General features: G+C 53.4%; 1 protein-coding gene across 3 annotated transcripts in view; it reads right to left on the bottom strand.

Annotated features, from left to right (window-relative positions):
• Nucleotides 1-20,320, bottom strand: part of HDAC7 (histone deacetylase 7) — a 93,314-nt gene that overhangs the window by 39,237 nt on the left and 33,757 nt on the right. The window contains exon 1 of one of the 3 annotated variants that reach the window (XM_069806259.1): nucleotides 20,033-20,147. The exons of 1 other annotated variant lie outside the window; for it this stretch is intronic. Coding sequence is in view for 1 of the 2 variants with exons in the window: in XM_069806255.1 (XP_069662356.1) it covers nucleotides 11,376-11,478 (103 nt within the window). In the remaining variant the exon portion in view is untranslated. Of the gene's footprint in view, nucleotides 1-11,375; nucleotides 11,838-20,032; nucleotides 20,148-20,320 lie in introns of those variants that run through there. One more of the 3 variants, XM_069806255.1, reaches the window with a different exon arrangement.

Genomic DNA, 20,320 nt, shown 5'->3' with positions numbered 1-20,320 from the left:
AGACCAGTTGGCAGGTGGGTGAGCTTTGGCAAAGTCTCATCTCCCATTCCCAGGGTCAGGAATGCGCAAGAGCTGCCGCGAGGAGATGAACATGGAAGCCACATGGACAGAGGGGGAAGCCATGGGGTTTTGCAAGCATCTTCTCTGGCAGGCAGCACCGTTGGGAGGCCTCCCCCACTGAGCCAGAAGACAAGATGGCAGAAGGGAGGACATGCAGATTTGTGCAGATACAGCACACACCCAAGCTCAAACCAGGCCTAGCCCACAAATCCTTCTGCAAGTTTCTCCGTCCCACCTCCAGATGTGCCAGCACCCCATCCTACACCCTGCACCCCTCCCAGGCTTCTCCTCAGACACACCCTCCACCTTCTTCGCTCGCTTGGCACATTGTCCCAGACACGTCCGCGTGGTGTGAAACAGCCTCTCTGTGCCAGCATCCCAACCTCTCCAGCGGGGAAGCAGCCAAGCGCTATCACTTGTTCTCATCGCTGTCACAGGCTATCATCCAGTCTGGGCTCCTGCAGAAGAGACAGCGAACCTCCACCCAACCAGCACAGTTACTCATGAGTAAGCTAGACCCAACAAGACATCCAACCCTGACAGCAAGGTCCCACCAAGGAAAAAATAAATAAAAATCCTCCCAGTTCCTTGATCTTGACAGATCTTTCAAGTGTTCCTCATCATCACTGTTACAAATCCACACCTCAAAACACAAACAGAAAAGGCAGCCAATAAAACTGACAGGAACCGCAAACGAGACTTGTAGATCTCTGGCAAGGGAAGGAGCAGACTCCCTTCTTACTGTGATTTGACACAAGAAGAGATCAGATGTGGCACTGCTATGATTGTTCATGTAAGACAGACAGGGCTAACACAGAAACCACAAGCTAACCTCTGCCTCCAACACATCACTGGTTTGGTCCATCAGCCAGAGGAGCTGATGCCTTGAATCTCTTTTGCCGAGATAACCAGCCTGAGCTTCATCATCATCTCTCCCTGCAAGACAGATCCTACATTTTTGTAGTTTTGAGTCACTGCCCTTTCTGCAGTAGATAACACAGTGCTGGCTGCAGCATCAAGACCACTCAAAGAGTCACAAGCTACTGAGGCAACGACATCTCCTTACTCCTGCTTGATGCTTCTTGGCATCACTCAAGAAGCACAGACTCAGTGGAGCCTTCAACCCTGTTCAGTTATTTTCGAGGACTCAAGCACAGCCACCATGGATGGCATCGCCTGAGCAGGACCAGCATCATCTCTCTCCCAAGAGCTCAGTTCCTCCTCACGGATATGGATGCCGTTGATCCACGACAAATAAACCTCTACTAGCAAAACCAGTGAGAAGTACACGCAGTCCCACACATGTAGGGAGACAGAGAGCAAAGGATGCCCAGTAGAGACAAGCTGCAGACTCATCTTTACTGCTCAGTTGCATCCACATCAGGAGCACTTTGCAGCTCCAGACCACCAATACAGTGCTCCTAGTCTTCAAAGTCTAGAGACTAGTTTATCCTCCCAAGGAAGAAGGTTAATATTTACCTGCAGTATTTACAAACAAAGATAACAAGAAGCACAGAGCTGATGTCTAGCTCCCTGACTCTCTGCAAGGCTCCTACCTATCAGTACAGGGTTCCTCAAGTTGCTGCTTGCCCCAGAATTGGGGGTGCGTTGCAGCAAACTCTCTCGGTGACAGATGAGACATAGAACCACCACCCCCTGCTTGGTTACAACCCACTATTGGTATTTTAATCAGAGTAACCGCATGGTGTAACTGAAGTGCCAAAGTATGTCTCAAGAGCCCCTACAATTAGCATGGCAGGCTGGGGGTCTCATTCTGCAGTGCCTTTACCTGCAACTGTTCAGCATCTCTAACTCTGCTCATAAAGTGCTCCTAACCATATTGGAGACGAGCAGAGGGGTAGGGACACCTGCAAGCTTGTCCTGTAAACTGCAGTTGTACACTTGCACCGTTGTATATTTCACGTCACACGCTGTAACTGGTGTTGGCCTGTTGGTTCCTCTGCTCCTAAAACAGCACAACTTGCACCAAACCATAGTTTTTCACGGTCTCAGTAGTCATTTTGCCACTAAACTTCCACTGAGAGACTCAGAAATATTGCAGAAACGGGCTCTGCAGGTTATGCTGGGAGGTATCTGCAGACAGCACACGCAGGGCTGACTGTCACCAGAACTCCCCAGCTCCCCTTCTCTCACCTGGGATATACGTGATGGTGCCCTAGCTATTTGCCAGTCAGTCCTGAAAAATAAAACTCTGGAGTTCGACTTCAGGATAAGATCCAAATCCACCAGCTACAGCTGTGATTCATCTGCCAGTGTCGACATTTCAGTGCAGATGTCCGAGCTGGCTGCAGAGACAGAAGCAATAATCCCATCATGGACATCTTAAAACGGTGCGGTTTGTCTGCCCCATCAGCTCGTGCGGCAACATGTGGTTCAGGCTCAGATGCAAGTGCCATTGCTGCAGACACCTAAAACTCGGGGAGATAAACCCGACGCATGCCGCTCCCACGAAGCAAGCAGCAGCTCTGTCGGCTGCACAGATCTGCTCTCCCCTGAATCGAAGTGGAGCCCAGACAACTGGTTCAGCCCCCTTTACAGGGGTCAGAAAGCAGGGTCCCCAAAATGTGTGTTGAAATCCCCTGCAAAGCATTCCCGGTGCAGCAAGGCTGTGCCAGCAACAGTTTCATTTGTGCCAATTTCACAACTTCTCCGAGACACGAGGAGTTTAACAAAAACCCTTCTCGCAGTTTAAAGGAACTTTTTAAGGCTCTGCTTTGTGCATGGAGGCTACTCGAAAACTGAAGTGCCTAAAGACGACACCATCCTCCAGGCACACGAAACCTGGGACGTAACAGCACTTTGGGGTCTGTGTTGCTCCGAGCATCTTTGAAAGCTGCAGCCAGCTCAACCCACAGATGACACCCAACTCCACCTGTCCTCTCTCCCTGAGCATCCCCAGGTTTTGGGGCACCCCACAGCCCTAGACGTGATTTTTCTAGCACAAAAACAGATCCAGTGCTGGTCTGGTGAGTGCCGAACACGCGTGTGGCTCAGCTGTGCCACCCCGGGAGGACGGGTACAGCCGCGTGGTGGATGTTTGCACGTGCTCCGTGTCCGTACAGGTGCATGACTTGGATGTTTGCCTTCCTGGGTGTTTACCTCCGGGTTGTGTGTGCACACAAACTTATCTCCGAGGGGAGGGGTGTGTTGCTTTTGCACACACTGTTATCTCCAAGGGATGTGGGCCTTCCTCTGAGGCGAATGCCGTGTGGGTAAGCTTACCCGCAGGCCCTGTGGCTTGGTACCCACGCCGGTCTTGGCTCCTCGGCTGCCTGCAGCGGTGCTCCTCTGCATCCCTCCTGCCCCTCCCTCGCTCAGCCTCAGTCCCTGTTTCGCCACCCAAGCAGGTGGCACTGAACAGTGCAGCAGCTCTTACAAGGAGGGGAAGAGAGGGAGACGTGGGAAGGGCAGAGCAGGGAGGAAGGACAGAATGGTGGGGTCCTACCGGAGGAGCCCTGATCCCAACTGGACATGTTTGGGGTCTCCCCAAAACTTCTCTTGACAGAATGACTTCAGGAAGAGCCCCAATTTCTACATAAACACCTCATCTCTTACCATCTCACCCCAGCTCTCCACTTGACAATTAACTCAGCCATTCCTAATGTTCACGTAACGCAGCCAAACCCTCCAGAGAAACCTCCCAGCACATCCTCACCTGTCCTAGCCCATAGAGAAGGTCTGCCTGCTGCAGTCCAAGGCCATCACCTGTCCTGGGAAGGGAATAACTTGCTCTCACTATCACTGCGGCATCGTTTGGAGACCTCCATCTCCGTCTCCTGTGCGCACACCAGCACGGCTTGGCTTCACGGGGTCTGGCCCTACCAGACGGGCTCTGTGGTCCCCTCAGCACTTCTCAATCGCTCCATGCCTTTCCAAAACACCCAGAACAAGCTGCGGCAGAGGCTCCTGCAGCACAGCAGGGGGAAGGATGGCTCCGAGCCTCCCAGACAGCGCTCTCAGCGGTGCCCCGGGACGTTTGCTTTTTTCACAACACCAGGATATTGAGTCACGGTCAGCCTCCCCACAGCCTGTGCTCGCCCGTGCAATCGCCCAGCTGCTGGGGTGTGTGCCGGTGCTCGTCTTACCCAAGACAGGGCTCTGTCTCCAGGCTCCCTACGTGCACTCGACCCTCTTCCCGGGCTCAGTGGCTCTGAACCTGCCGAGAGGAGGAAGCTGGGAAACTCCTCTTCTGGCAGAGCTCTCGAGAGAGCACAGCTTGTGTATTCATTGCCTCAGATCTACCCGGTCTCCTCTAATTTGCCCAAGAGCCCCTGGCCTCTTAGGCCCGCAAGTTCAGCTGTCATGGGCTGTGGGAAACCTCAGCTTTGGAAATGCTGCATTTACAGTGATGCAACTCGGGAGAAATTCATTGTCCAAAGTTGTTTTTAAGGGGGCGAGGTGGATTAACCAGCCTGGTTTAGGAACTGACCCTTGACGCTGCCTGCCTCGCAGCCTACATGAGCTGTAACCTTACCTCCCTTCCTCTCCCTCCCCCACAGCCCCGGTCCTTTTGCTCACACGGTTCCTGCAATTCCTGGCCCTCAGCTTCGATGCATTGCACAGCTTCCGCCACCATCTGGGCTCCATTTAGGGGAGCTGATGTTTTTCACAGGGCTGTAATCTAAACTTTGGTATTAAGTTTACATCTTGCATACCAGCGTCTCACCACTGAGCCTGGCCACGCAGAAGGGGTGTCTCAGCTGCCAGGCTCCATCCTACCGCAGGAGGATGCGGCATGTCGGCGGCTCTGCGTACCTGGGAATCGTGCCGCCATGAATGCAGAAGATAGATCAAGAACCAGGGGTCCATATGCACAAACCACCTATAGATCCAGCGAGGCACTGACCCTGCCAGTGGGTGCGAGCTGGGAAAACCCAACAAGCTGGGAATCAGGTCAGCTTCCCCCACGAGCCTGGGGAGGCTGTAGATGGGAGTCAAAGCCCTAAATCAGCATTATCCAGGCTCCATCTCTATCAGCAGCAAATTCTCCTAATTTTTGGCCTTAAATTCTACACTTATCCCCATCCAGACACTGCAGAGTCTTTCAGAAGTGTCAGGTCCTGCAAGCAGTGGTGGAGGTTGCTCTTTGGAGAGGGGCTTCTTTTATGGAGGCAGGGAACAGACACCAAGAGCCATTGGGAGCAGAGAAGCATCCAGGGTAGCATCACAGGCCTGCTGCTGCTCTGCTTGACCCAGATACTGCCTTTGAAGCCAAGTTCTACCTCTGTCTCCACCAGCAGCAATCCCAGACTGCTCACAGTCTGCTGCCTGAGCCCCTGCAAGCCATGCCTGTGGAGCAAGCAAGGAAGAGGAGACGCAAAGGGACAGTCCATTCCCACCACTACCTCTGACCAGCTGGCACAGAGTCCAGCTTTGAGCTTGCCCTTTTGATGCATGGGCATGCTTGTCCTCTGCAGCTGCAAATGGACAACCCCGAGCGTGACTCCCAACCTCTTCTGAAACAAAGGTTGATTATAAATTTGGCCAAGTTAAAGAAGTTTGAAAAAGCACGAGTGTCCCCCAATTATGCGTCACATCAGATCCTGCTATGAGCAAGTCAGTTGTGTTAGAGCAAACAACACATCACCTACCTCTTCACTGGGAGATGAAGGTCTGTAGCACCCTGCCTCCACTCCGCATCACAATTTCTCACCTCCCATACATACCATAGGCTCCTCAGCTCTGTCCCTACAGGTCTAGCCAGACAGCAGGAGTCCAGGCTTGTGCTGAGCTCCTGTGGGTCCCAAGTCTCACTTGCAGCTGAACCCATGCACCATCTCTAAGGACTGGAGCTTATGGAGGAGGAGAGCAGATATCCATTTTACGTTATCTCAGCTGGCCAGGTGGGAAATCAACTTTTGCAAGGGCTGTTCTGGGTGGAGAAGAAGAGGGGTACACTTGGGAAAGCCTGGGGAGCTGCAGATGCAAGCATAGGAAGCAGAAGCAAGTTGCAGGCAGGGATGCACAGTGACTTATGCATTGCCTGGTCCACCGCTGCTTGCATTCAAAACACAGCGGAGACACAATCAGACCAAACAGTCCACGAGCTGCTGCGCTCTCCAGAGAAGGAAGTGGTCTCTGCTGGGCCACGGGCCAGAGCCAGGGGTCTTTGAGCAACGCAACATGCAGCACCGCTGAGTTTGTAGGCACCTGCTCTCGCAGCAGCTTACACCACAGAGGTGAGACACGTCAGATGTTTCAGGCAGCAAGATCTGCGCTCCCAGGAGCACGCCAGGACACCTAGTTAGACTGGGCAACTACCAGACTGCTCTCCACCCTCTTAGGCTCCTGCTCCAGCGTATATTAAAGAGACATCAAAATGCACAAAGAGTCTCTAGCACGGAGCTGCTCAGAGCTCTCCTTTCCCAGATCAGTGCCCTATTAAACATCAGTGTCTCCCATCTCGTATCCACCTGTTCCCTACGAACCAACAGCAGAGTCGATCAGCCAGGCTGCAACAGGATGACGGACCCACCGCACGGTTCAACAAGGCTCCTGACCCAGCTCCAGGCAGGCAGGGCTGCCTGCAAGCGGGTGACAACTGGCCACCACCTCAACACGGGATGTCAGAGCAGCAAGCAAATGAGGGCAGCACACAGAAACCCCCAGCAGCACGCAGGCCCCCGCCGGGGAAGTGCACGCAAAAAAAAAAGCCAGCTTAAAAGCCAGAAAACGCAGGCAAGGTGCTGCGTTTGCACAGGGGCTGGCATGACAGCTCCTCTATGAGACACCAGCCCGGCTCTCCAGCCCCCACAGTTATTTATGAACTGCGAGGGCTTGCAGCCGCAGCACCGCCCTCCAGCCCTCCTGCCAACACACTTTGCCAATGGGCACAACAATTTTTGCAAGAGTGCTGCTAGCGGATCCCAGGCTGTAAGGCTGGTCCAAATGCTGCTGGGGCAGCGGCAGCCCCCAGGCACCCCCCTCCGGCACCCCAGACCCCCATCTGCCCCCCGACACGTCCGCACCAGCCTTCCTCCACCCTCCTCCGCCAGCTGCAAGGTGGGCAGAGCCCCAGCCAGCATCCAGAGGGGCGGCTCTGCTATCCTGCCAGGCAGCCAAGATGGCTCGATCCCAGCAATCCACGAGGCTCAGCCAAAACCAAAAAATAATGTTTTCATACTTTGACTTTTCAGGCAGGATTTAGTCATTTGTGGACACGAGGGCTTGGCAGGACTGCGCTGCCTCCACTTACCTACTCCAGTAAGCAGCTGTTTACGACAGCAGAGCCTTGAAGATGAAGGGAGAAAGACGTGTGGTTTAATCCAGGTAAATTATTCCCGCTCCCTTTACAGAGCATCCAGCTGGTGAGGAAGAGGGGGATTCAGCATCCGCGCACACCCGTCACATGTGGTACACGGCCAGGGACGGACTCACCGCACAAGACAAGGCGTCGCAACACAACCAACCTCCAACGGCTCCGCAATGAGCTGCTTGGACAAATCCAGCAGGGACTTTTGCCCCGTCTACCTAATGGCTAAAAAATTAGTTATAGGCAGAAAAGCCAAACCCTCTCTGAGTACACTTGCTTTAAAGAGGCAGAGTGGCTGAGACCTGGTCTGTCATACTAGAAAAGCAGGTTCCAGCCCCGGCTTTGTAAGGGTTGTACAAGCCCTGTTTGCTTACCCCTGCACTGGGGCACTCGGAGTCTGCCCGACACAGGCAGGGAGACCAGAAGTTAAGCAGTAATTGACACAGGCTCGTGGCAGCTAGCTGGGGGCATCCCTCAGAAACCCTTCGTGCATGGATCCATGGGTTTGGCCCCAAACTGCCCCAGCCTGGGCCTGACATATGGGTTACGGAGCCAGCCTAATGCATAGGAAGCTTTCAGAAAGACTGAAAAATTCAGTTTTAAAAAGAAACTGCGTTGGCTGAGGAGTCGGCGCTGCCGTGTCCCCCTGCCCTGGCTTTCCCTTCTCCGGCACCAAGTGCTCGGTGCCACCTTTGTGCTCTCCTCCTCCGTGCTGCAGCTCATCAGGCTCAGAGCAAGACCTCCCCATGTCTCGGGAGCCAGTCTTTGTGTTCGCAATAGTGAGGTTTGCCTCCCTACCCCTCTTTCAAGACCCCTCTCCCCCCGAGTCCCTGGGTCCGGCCATCCCATGATGGAAACCAAAGCACGGCAGAGGAGCCTCCTGCTGATGACCGAGCTTGATGTGCCACCTCCACATCAGATGAAGATACAGAAAACAGCCAAGCTCACCATCACAGTGCACCTGTACCACCTCAGCATCCTGCAGACCTCCTTCAAAATTACATATTTAAGGTGGAAAGGGTCTCTGGGTTATTCTTCCCAACCCAAAATATGTAGCCCTGCATGTCCCCACTCTACTGCAGCTCCCAGGCCAGGTCACAAGCACAGACGGGTGCCTCCAAGCTCCAGAGAAGAAAGGGATGCAGTTTATCCATCAGGGTTTGCAGGAAAGAGTTCACATGGAATTAAGGAAACAGCTTCTGCCACGACACAACCTTATTCTGCCACCACTGTTATAAGCACCTGTTTGATTCCTCACCCAGGACCTTACCTTAGTCCTAAAATCACTTCCAAGCATCCCAAAAGCCTTGGCCATCACTGCTTCAGAGAAAGCCCAGCTCCAGGGAGCCCTAGGGAAGTCACTGACGAGGCAGGAGAAGACCTTGCTGACAACCCATGATTCTCCGTACACCTCAATACACTTCACAGGAGCTAAAAGCCCAGCTCTGAGCAGCCAGGACAGCCTGCGGATCTTCTACAGAGAAGTCAAAGTGCCAAGAGCCCCTGCACTCAGGAGCCAAGGCGCACTTTAATCCCCTAATTCTTCTTATCAAGTCAACAGCAAGGTTGGCCCTTGCTACCACACAAAGGATAGAGCCATCTTCACCTCCCAAGGCCTGGCCCACTGGAAAGGATGGACTTCTGTTTTGCAAATGTGTCCTCAATGCCTTACAGTACGGAAGCCACCAAGCCACCACATCCCTCTCTTGATCTTAACACACAGCCTTGGGTGTGGGATGAGACAAACTGGGAAGGCAGGTTACAAACACATGAAGGAAGCTTCACCAACACCTCCAGTCTGCAAGAGCGTGGTGGCTCCCAGCATCACAACAGGCAAATGGATTATCCGGCCGCAGAGCCAAAACCTCCCTGTAGCATCTGCGGAGGGTGTGGAGAGACAGGCAGGCTCTGCGGCACATATTCTCTGAAGAATTCAAAAAAAAAAAAAAAAAAAAAAAAAAAAGGAAATTGCAAGAAGCTACGAGGAGTTTGCCACCACTGCATCATGTGTCTAAGCCTGCTTCTTCTTCTTCTGATGAGCTCTGACGACCGGAGGACGTGAGCTGGGAGAAGGACTAGGCTGCAGGAGGGTGGGCAAGGCTCGCCACGCGCCGGCACTTCCTCTAAACCACTAAACAACACCAGATCTGTTGGCAAGACCTTCATTACGGTTAGACAGGGTGCCTCTCTGCACCCTGTAGAAAGAGGATAAACCAAGACTAATCTAGAGTGCCAGAAGATGAGGACAGCAGGAGGAGGGAATTAAAAATTGTCCCGTTCATCTCAATTATTAGCTCTGGTGCAACTCCCCACCTTAGTGTCAGATTAAAACTTTTCAAGCACTAGCCCAAGGCTTATCTGCTGCTCCCCTCCCTTCTCCCACAATCCTGTTATTAAACCAACTAGCGTTACTTATCTACAAATCCTGCCTCTTAAACCAGCAAAGCCACACCACGGTTCCTGCAGTGTTGACGCTCCATCGTGCCCCTTTGCTTAAGTGAAGAGCTCAAGGGGATGCCAACAGCTCACTCCCCACAAACCATGCACTGTCTGCCTTCAAAGCTTATCCACTACACGGGTCCCACCACGATGTGGTTCCCACCACGATGCTCTGCAGCCATCATCTGCATTTTCACGTGGTGATCAAACCACTCAAAGCATCCCCAAAGCCAAATTTCCACAGGAGCCTATAGCAAAGCTGGCGCGGAGCAAGTCTTCAAGGAAAGGGAGTTATTCCAGAGTTGTGCCTCATAACCAAGCGTGGGATAAAGCTCAAAGAGGCACGCAGAAGAATTCACTGAGGCAGCGCACGGATCAGCAGCACAAACCCATTAAGCCCTGGCCACTGGCAGGAGAAGTTTTTCACCAAGGAGCCTCTGTGCCCTCCAGGCAGACTCCACGCAGAAGTTGTACAGCTGTCCTGAATTCGAAAGACAGATAAGGCTCAAATGATTCATTCAGTGTAAACCTTTATTTGTTCTTGCTTACCCAGAAGGAGCCAGCAGCTGCTAATGCTAAACTGGGCCAGCTCCCAAGCACAGACAAAGGCCTGCAAAAATGGGTTTAAGGAGGAACTGATTGTTCAAAAAGCAATCCTAGAAGAGGGAGTTAGAAAGAGGGAGTGCAGCGCAGCGCAGGAGGAAGAGGAAGCCAAAGAGCACCTAAAAATAAATTTTAAAAAAAGCAGTCAGGCACAGGACAAAGGCCTCGTCTGCACGTGACCGTTACCCGCAGCGTAGGCAGGATGCGAACTGGGTACACAACACTCACTCCCCAGCAACCCCATGTACAGAGCCTCAACCACCTCCCCGCACACAGCAAAAGCCACGGCCAGCACCTTTTGCCCCCAGGACAGGCTCTTTCTCCCATGCCATAAATCCCTCAGATGTAGGATGCTGCCCCTGCCCGTGCCCTAACTCCAGCATGCTGTGCCTAGTCCACTCCTGGGTGGAAATCCATCTAAGCCCAGCAGAACTGGCATCAGACAGCTTCAAAAATAGTTTGAAAAAGTTAAAGGAATTTAAATGAAGTCTGGAAAACAATATCTCTCCCAAAATGCACTCTCAAAAATAACTAAGTCCTGCTGAAGGACTAGCGAGGGGTCCCTCTGCATCCATCTAGGTAGCACCTTCATCAGTTCTGAGCAAGAGCCGGTGGGTAAATGGCAAGTTCCCAATGAAACTGCCACAAAAGGCAGAGGAGATAACAGATGAGCCTGTCCTGTCTTTGCTGGTGCAACTGGGACTGATGCTGTCTGCTCCCCTCCTGTGGCTACGGGGCTGTGGAAAGCTCCCATGCAGGCACCGAGCTGGGACCCTGCGTACAGGTGATGAAAACCTCAAAGCCCTTAACCTGCTCCAGCGGGGGCTGTCTCCACCAGACGCAGATTAAAGCTTCAGTTCAGGCCCGTGTATGAACCGTTCTCCATGTGCTGTACAGAAGGATGCTCCTGTGTACGCCTTTAGCCAGTCCACCCAACTAGTCAGGATTCACAGCCATGCAAGGAAGGAAAAAATCCCCCAAGGACAGGAAAGGCACTTACAGGATGGGCTGAACATCACCAGCGTGGTAGATATCTTCAGCCTTGGTGCAACAGTCTGAGAACATCCAGCTAGTTCCGCTCCCGGGAAGCTACCACTCCGCATCTCACATTCACTTCTGCTTCACTCCTGCCTCGCACGTATCTGGTCATCAGTGCAGCAGTAAGACGCATCTGATAAGGCTGCTCGTAGATGGGTCAGATGCAATAGGCCACTTAACAGACTCTTGTATACTGAGTCATCCCGTCTTCTGAGCCGTCTGCCTCCTCTGGGAGTATGTACTGGCTCCAGCAACTCTTATTTCATACTCACATACATGTGGCTCTTTTTTTGAGTATGCAAGTCTGAAGCTGCTGAGTAGAACTCTGCCCAAGACGTCCCTTCAAAGCTGCCATGAAACGCAAACAAAACTTCTGCATGGCATAAGTTTGCTAGTCTTCACCCTACGGTCCTTGAACTCATGACTACTGAGTAACGCAGCTTGCTCAGCTAACCAGCAAGCTAAGAATAGAGACCTTGAAGTGAAACCTACTGGGATTGGCAGCTATTTTGAGCACACTCAGCCGGCGGGGCAGCGTGACATAAGAGGATATAAAGAGGAAACTCTGCACAACAACTCTCACCTCACCAAGAAAGATTTGGGTAACAGAAGGTAGAGCCACCGTGCGTGCTTTTGAGGCAAAGCAAACGCTCTGATGAAACCCCAAGGCCAACTCCACACCACTTTGCCAGCTCATTCCTCAAAACCCAAGCCACGGCATCTGTGTTTACAGCAGCGTGATACCAAACGGGTTGTCCCCGGGCACAGCACCAGCCCTGCAGTGCCCTGAGCATCCCCAGGACCGGCTGAGCCCACCAAGAACTGCACAGCTGGACCCCAACAGGCAGCAGCCCAGTGTGGCCATTGCTTCTCCCTGCCTGAGATCCAGCAAAACCCCAGCAAACCGCCTCCCGTGCTGCCCACGCCTCTGCTGCGCAGCCCATGTCGAGCAGAGCATGTTGCCACAGGTTCAGCCTGCCCAGGCACCTTCGTGGAGCAGGGCTCCCAGAGATCCTGCTGCGACCAAGCGCTCACAAGCGGCCGAGCCAAGCCTCAAAGGGAGCCGACACAACCAAAGCAACCAGACAGAGCACCCACAAACCCCAAACCTTGTCGTTTGCTTTCTGACCTCAAGCACACCCTTGCAGCTCTCTTCAGCATAGCACACCCTGAGAAGAAAGGGTTGCAATCGTACCCAGACACCAGATGTGTCTAGGAAAGATCTGGTCTCAGTTAGCAACCAACATTAAGATTAATGTAGGGAAATTTAAATGGCAATACTCGGAGCGTATTTGATTTCAACCCTTAGATACTGGGAAAACAAACATACAAGCTACAGTTTCTGGAAATCAAACTCACCACCTGAAACCGGTCCCTGCAGCAGCTCTCTGCTAGTTCATAGCGTGTCCAACTCGTCAGCACGTGCATTTGAATACTCATGATGCCAGTATATTCTGCCAGCTTACTCAAAACCAAGAAATGTATTTTCTACTGTTTTTTGGACAGGAGTAAGTCATAAGCAGGTATTGACAGAGTCTACAGTGCTAAATAATTGAATTCCCCAGACCCACCAGCTTAGTCTGTTATAAAAGCATCCTCCAAAACTTACACAGGGCATCTGAGGGAACACGGCACCTCCAATTCCAGTCGTCATCCAGACAGCAACTGCTTATTAAGGCCTCTGTCAAACAGTCTGTATTAAACCATGGTTTCAAAGAGGCTGAGCACTCTGAATAAAGATCACAAGCCGCAGATTTGCTTAACACTGCAGTTCAATTATTACAGTGGCGTGAGCCACCGCTGCTGTCCTCTCTGCCTGCCCCATGCCAGCAGGTGACAACCACATGGCTGCAGGGACCCAGACAAAACCCAACTACCCTGGCACTGTGGCAAGGGCTGTCCCCCACCATGGGGATCCCCCCTTCTGGGACACTGTCACCTCCAGCTGGTGGCAGCTCTGTTCTGCAACCATGCTGTGTGGACAGAAGTGCCATGAAGGACAAAGAGGATCCAGCCCACCTCAGCCCCAGCATGGAGGGGAGCAGCAAGGCCACAAAAGGGGCTGACCACAGGCATACGAGGAGTGCCCGGTAGTTTCATCAGGCTTCGACGCATCCCTGAGCCATGGAGAACTGTGTCCGCTCTCAGGCTTGGTCTCTGTGGAAGTAATTTTCAAGGCAAACGGACCGTACTGCAAGTCTGCCCAACCAGCACCTCCACGCCCTCACGTGGGGATCCCTCTACTGCTGCAGGAAGGTGTTGGTGCAGTCCTGGAAGAAGGAAAAGAACGAGGCAGGCATGATTCTGAGCTCAGCAGAAGCCAGGAGATGAGCCCCAAAAGAAGCAGAGGCTCCTGCGTCCAGGTGCTCTGTAGCATCTGCAGAAATAGTCAACCCTCCATCCTCGACATCCCTAGGACAGCAAGGAGCCACGTGCCAGTCCCTGTCTCAGCCCTGAGACACGGGCAGAGAGGCCAGAGGACCAAGGATGAGCCCACACAGATGACAAAAAGGACACAGCAAAACCTGTGACTGAGCAAGGCAAGGGAAGTGGGAGAATGGTGCTTCTCCTCTGCTCTGGGCTGTCAGGGGGAGGGAGGGAGCAGGGACACGCTCCCACCTCAGACAGCCTCTCTGCTGTGAATATTCCCACCCTGCAGGCACTAAAAGATAATACTGGAAAGCAGGTGCTTTCACCAGCCTCTTAAGTGTTGCTGAAGGCAGCTAGATGAGGAAAAGAGTCTATGGCAGGAACAGAAGAGACTATTTTCACTTGGTAGTTGCACCCCCAGGCTACGTATGGAAACATATCCTCTGCAAAGTTAAGTGCATCAAGCAGTGAGCAAACCTGGAGAATTTACATAAGCCTTGAAGTTTCGGATACACATAAAGGAAGAAATTCAGGGAGCAATCATCGCTTTGTCTTGAGCTATTGCTAGGAAGTGACGTTCTCCACATTTTCTGTGCTGCCCAAGGCTTCGCTCTTACGCAACAGCAGCTTTTGAAAAAGCAGCCTCAGCACCAACACTGTTTTTGCCTCCCTTGCGTAAGAGATTCTCCTTCCCTGAAGGCTCAAGAACATCCCCCCATGAACCACTCCCAGCACCACCTCCAGACTCCTTCCTGCAGCATGAGGGAGTCCACTTCTCCCCAGAGGCTGCCCCAGTGCCCTGCTTCCACCCGCCGTGGAGTTGAACTCCAAGGCATTTGCAGGACCGCAGGATGCTCCAGAGGCTCCTTGGACATGCTGCTCTCTTTTGGAGAAGCAGATAACCCAAGGGACAAGCTGATATCCTTCCAGCTACAACTGGAACACAAACCGGATCAGGGCACCTTCCTACTTTATTTCTATAAATGCCTACCACACTCCTCACAGAGGGGGAGTTGCAGGAGAACTGGGTGTACTCGCGTAAAAGGGAAGGTGGAGAAAGGGAATAGAAGAGGCAAAGTAGGAGAAGAAGGTGGGAAAGCGGAGGGACAAAGTCCAGGATCACCTAATGTGACCCAATGAATCAGTACAGGCAAGAGCAATCTTGTCAAGAAACCCAAACGCACCGGGAAACCCTACCTGCTTATTTCATGCCTTGTAACGTCAATTGAGTCATTTCTAAAATAAGCAAAGCTTTGGGTCTTGGTTTTGAGGTATGACTTTAGGATAGCTACAGTAAACCAGTAGAGTATTTTTGATCCTAAGTTACACACTGTGATGCACAAAGAGCCCAGAAGAGCCACGGGCTAAGAGTGCCAAAAGCTAGGAGCCATGTACAGCCAGCAGCAACTCCCACTCCTGTCCCACTCCCTGGGAAAACGCGGGAAGGACGTTCCAGGCAGGCACTGCTGACGGGGACACCCTGCACACGTAAAAAATTTCTCCATCAAGAGAAATTAGTCTCTTCTGGAGGCCAGTGTGAGATACTCTCAGTTTCCATCTCTTCCTCCAACTACTGCATCTCCGTCTTCTTGTTCCCTACCTTTAGCACCCACCTTTCCAGGGCAGAGCCTCCGTCCCCCTGAAGCACACACCGTCATTTAGTGCAGCACAGAGAGGCCGCAGGGCGAGCGTGACCACGACCGCGTGCCAGACCAGCAGCAGTGTTTGTTTTGCACTGATGTGAGCGGTATTTTGATCCAACTGTGCAATGCAACCCTGTGGAAGAGCTATTTCTCCTGCTGGCATTCCTACTCCTGGATACCTCACGGGACGAAGCCTAAAGTATCTGCCTGCGAGTGAGCGATGTGGTTTGTTACTGTACTGAGGTGCAAAAAGCAAGCCAGCCAGCCACTGAGCAAGACTCCAGCCTCAGAGACACCTTCATAATTCTTGCATTGACAATAGAGACCACCATCCACCACACTTAGCCTTGAACATGGATGGACTAAACTTTTAGGATGAGGGAAGACGAACAGATACAAGTGATGGATGTGCTAAGGCGTTGAAGCATAACGGACAGCCGCTATCTTGCTCCAGCCTCTCCTTGGGGTCAGGACCTCCATGGAAGTCCTCACTTTTGGACATTCCCTCTCTGCTGAAGACCCCTCTGGGTGACAGCATAGCACTGACTCAAGGCTCTTTCCTCAGCATCCTCAGATGTTGCCCAACAGGGACCACAGTGACACAGACATGTGGCACTCATACCAGCTCTGCCACCTCATCGACTCATTTACGGGTACTTCTGCATCATGCTGAGCATTCACCGCCTTCAGCCCCACTCTGCCAAGGGCTGATGTGCCTTGGCATGAATTCCTCCTCCAAGGTGAGTCTGGGAAATTTCCAAAGTCAGTTCAACAAGCACTTGGGCTCGGTTTGCTATTTATAGTTTGACAACTGGGACAATGCCACCCAAGCACACTAGCTTCGCTTGCTCTGGCTAAACTCAAACCCAAATGACTGAATCCTGCACAACATACAGCGGCCTCAGAGCTGCCCAAATTCAGCACGCATTCATTCAGTGTTAGCAACTGCTGCTATATCTGGAAGGCGGTTTCAAGGGAAGACAGAGCTCTCCAAGGCAGAGAAAGAAAACAAATCTTTTGCCTGTATTCTGCAGGACAGCACTGCTCTCCTAAACTTCCTCGGCTCGGCTTAACAAGACCCAAGTTTTCTGCTAAAAAGTTAACATTAATAGCATTAGCAACTCACACCGCTCCCCACAAGCCCCTGCATGCCTCCTGAACCCTGTACATCCCCTTGAAAGCTTCATGACACCATCACATCATACAGCAAATGTACCAACTCAGACCTTCTCTGAGTGACAAAATTGTCCCTAACATACACCAGGCCCAGCCTTGCTCTTCGGGGAAGGCAATTCAGCAGAGCAGCCCATATACGTCCAAAGAAAGGGAGAAGGGTGACCAGAAACAAACCACTTACATTAAGGCACCAACAAAGGCAGGAAAACATTACGGCCATTCAGCGAGGCTGTGAGGCTGTAAGCAGCAGGGGTTTCTGCAGTATTTTTAAGGCAGAGTGGCAGATGAGAGACCAGCCGTGCCAGCCAGGAGCTGAACTGCATGGGGCTCTCCAAGCCTCGGTCACAGAGGGCTGCTCAAGTCTGACACAAGCCCACCCAGCTGCAACCAGACTGTTCAAACTCAGCGAGGCCAGGACACGCTTCTCTGGCCGTTTGTCATCTCCCCCATTTTACCAACGACACAAAAGTCAGCAAAGAAGCTCCTAATAGGAAGCCGACAAAGCCTAAACTGGGGAAGGATGCATTCCTGCCTTCAGGGAGCATAGCAAGGTAATGAGACACAGACATTGGGAAGGACTCAGCAGCTGGCAGGACTGACTCACCTACCCATCCTGTGCTGTCCCATCCCTCCGTAGCAGAGAGCAGCTACAGGGCTGGATGGAGATCAAAAGGTAATAAATCAGATCAGAAAAACTAAGGTCTTGATGTTTGAACCAGAGATCGAACAGGAGATTTGCACACCTCCCCTGCAAGACTCAGGCAATGGGGCAGAAGGAGCTGCCTTGTTTCGGAGCATTGCCAACACGCTTTGTTTTTTCCCCCTCCCCAAGGTCTCAGCTGTTAAATACATGATTGCAGGATCTCACAGTCTCTTAAAAAAGCACGTATACTATTGCATCCCACTATTTGAACAGGAAAAAGCCTGAAAATATGAGCCACAAAGACTCCAAATACACAACGTCTCCTTATTACTGACATTTTCAAACCTCATTTTAATTTCAACAGTTTCTAAATGGTTAGGGTTCTGCAGCACCGGCTTTCAGCCTCCCAAGAATCATTTCTATCCCAGTGCCCCACAGTGGGAGGACTTTGGCTTAAGCCACGTATCCCAAAGCTATCAGTGCCACCGCTCGCAGCCCTAGAGCCACCTGCCTCAAAAGACTTTAAGCAACCAGTCTCTGTTCCCAACGCCAGATACAACCTGGGTCTTTACTCCAATCCACAGCCCAGCGAAGTGTGAACACAGAAACCAGGGCCAGAGTCATGACATGCATGGTCCAGCCACCGCAGCCCTCGATTTCCCCATCTCTGCCAGAGGCACAACACAAATCCAGACCCACAATCTTGGGACGACACAAAGTTTATCACTTTGCTAGTCCAGATGTAACACTGTGCTGCATTGAAACACCTCTACCAGATCAGAACTGCACTGGACAGCACCCAGCACCAACCCAAAACATGAGCCTCTCCCTGCCCTGGGGATGTTCCCGTCCGAGCCCCAGCAGGATGCAACAAACCCGTTTAATCAACTGCAGGGAAAGACACACTCACATGCACCCGTCCCCATTCACCTCCGTCCTCCTGCTACGCTGTCCCAGGACAGGATACACACTTGCACGGACCTGCCCTAACATTGTGACTTGTCCGTTCCCAAATGACAGGTCCAAAAGGTTTAGGACCCTGTTCAGGACAGGTCTAACCTCATTACCATCCCACGTGCTTACGCCTGTTGAGCTTCCAGCCTCGCTGCAAGCACTTTTGCTGCCATTTTCAGGCTCCCACTTCCTGCTCACATCAGGCAGCCGAGTAGGAAGTGCTGAAATCCTCCGATCCTCACTGCATACCAGGAAGCGCCGGAGATCTCCTGAGAAAGGCTGTGATTTCCAGGCTGAAATCCTCTGCAAACATCTGGTCAGAGGTATTGCATCCGGACCCTCAGAGAGCGGGGCCCACCCTCCCCATCCTCCCAGAGCATGCTGCTTCGACTGTCTGCTAGAACAAGCACAGGGCAGAAACCACTTACAGATCATACAGTTGGGCAAAAAATACCGCACAGTCCAAATCCTCAGGCCATTCGCTTCCCTTCCTCTCCCACAACAAGCGACACCTCGTCTCTCCTGCCCACTCGCCACCGAGCCAAGTCCAGCACATCTCAACACCGCCTCTGCAGGAGCCTCTCAACGTCCCATTACTCAGCAGAGCCTCGTAACATGTTCAAACCCCAGATAATACCTTTACCATGGAAAAAGGTGTGGGAAGATCTGTTTTTCAGGAGCCTGGGGATTGCCAGCAAAGGACAAATCTTGGACGACTCACAGATCTGTGGGCTGCATTGGCTCGTATGCTCAGTCTCCAGACAGATCTGGGCTACCTGGGGTATCGACAGCTCTTTTCCCATTGCAGCTGCTCACACCCTTTCTCAACAAGGTATTCAGAGAGAAAGAGATGCTATTTATTTCAGTAAATACACCCAAGGATGCAACCCAGCAGAGCTGTTAGTGCTGTCGCTCCTCTGCCCTTACAGCCTCGCTCCCTGCAAGCGCCAGCTGGCCTTCAGGAGAGAAAGGTGACAGGATTAGAACAAAAACATTCCAGCCAACAACAGGCTCGGGTTTACCCTGTCTAAACACCCGCTCTCAAGGCGGCCACAGGTCCGCGGACCTCGTTCGACCCGACGACTCAGGTTCTCACGAGCCTGAAGTCTTCTCCATCAGCTCTGGCAGCTTTTCCAGGCTTGCTTACACCCGCAGGCATTCGCATGGGACACCGTCTCCTCCCGGCGTGGATCAGCTGCTCTCGAAACCACCATCACCTGATGCTTCCCTGGGCACCAGCACCAGCCCGGGCTCTCCAGGACCATCGCGGGATTCTCCCTCGCCCGCTGCCTGGCACGCCACACACCAAATACCGGGGGGGGAGACGACGGGGGGGACAGCACTGCCAGCCGCTCTCCATCCATACGGGGTGCACCACCACCCCCAGCCCAGCCCCGGCTGGAGGCTGTGGACCCTCAGGCAGGGGCCGCAGGGCTCCAACACCCCCGGGAAGGCGACCCGACCCCCCCACACACACACACACTCAACCCAGGCCTGGCCGGCTCCCTGCTGCAGAGGGGGGGGCTCATCGACCTGGGTGCCTGGCTTCAGGGTACCCCTTCACAGGAGCCTGCCAGCCCCACGGTGGGGGGGCTTTGGGAAGCAGGGCCCTTCAGGGGGGCTCGGCCGGGGCTGCCCCGGGGGGAGCCATCTCCCCCTCCCCGGGGTTGTGAGGGAAAAGGGGCCAGGCCTGGCCCGGGGGAGGCCTCTCCTGCACGGGGACGGGGGTCTCGGCCCTGGGGAAGCCTCTCACCCCCCCCCCCACCCCTCCCCGGGGCTGACAGAGCCGCGGCCGCCCAGGTTGGAAACGTCCCCCACCGCCCCGCTGCCTACCTCGGCCGGGGGCCGGGCTGAGGCCGGCGGCGGGGACAAAGACGAGGCCGGTTCGTCCGCGGGCTCGGGCGGGCAGCGGTGAAAAGGAGTTGGGGGGGGGGAGGGTTTGTGTGTGTCTGTGGGGCGGGGGGCGGCCCCCAGCCGGGCCGCGCTGGGCGGCGGAGCGCGGAGCTCCGCTGGCGGCTCGGCTCCACCTGCGCCGCCGCCGCCGCCGCACCGGAACCGGGCGGGGAGGAGCGGAGCGACCCGGCCCACGGTGCGTTCGTTGTCTGCGGGCGGCGCCGCCCC

The sequence above is a fragment of the Haliaeetus albicilla genome, chromosome 18, assembly GCF_947461875.1.
Source record: "Haliaeetus albicilla chromosome 18, bHalAlb1.1, whole genome shotgun sequence".
Lineage (NCBI taxonomy): Eukaryota > Metazoa > Chordata > Aves > Accipitriformes > Accipitridae > Haliaeetus > Haliaeetus albicilla.
This window is presented reverse-complemented; position numbering and strand designations above follow the sequence as displayed.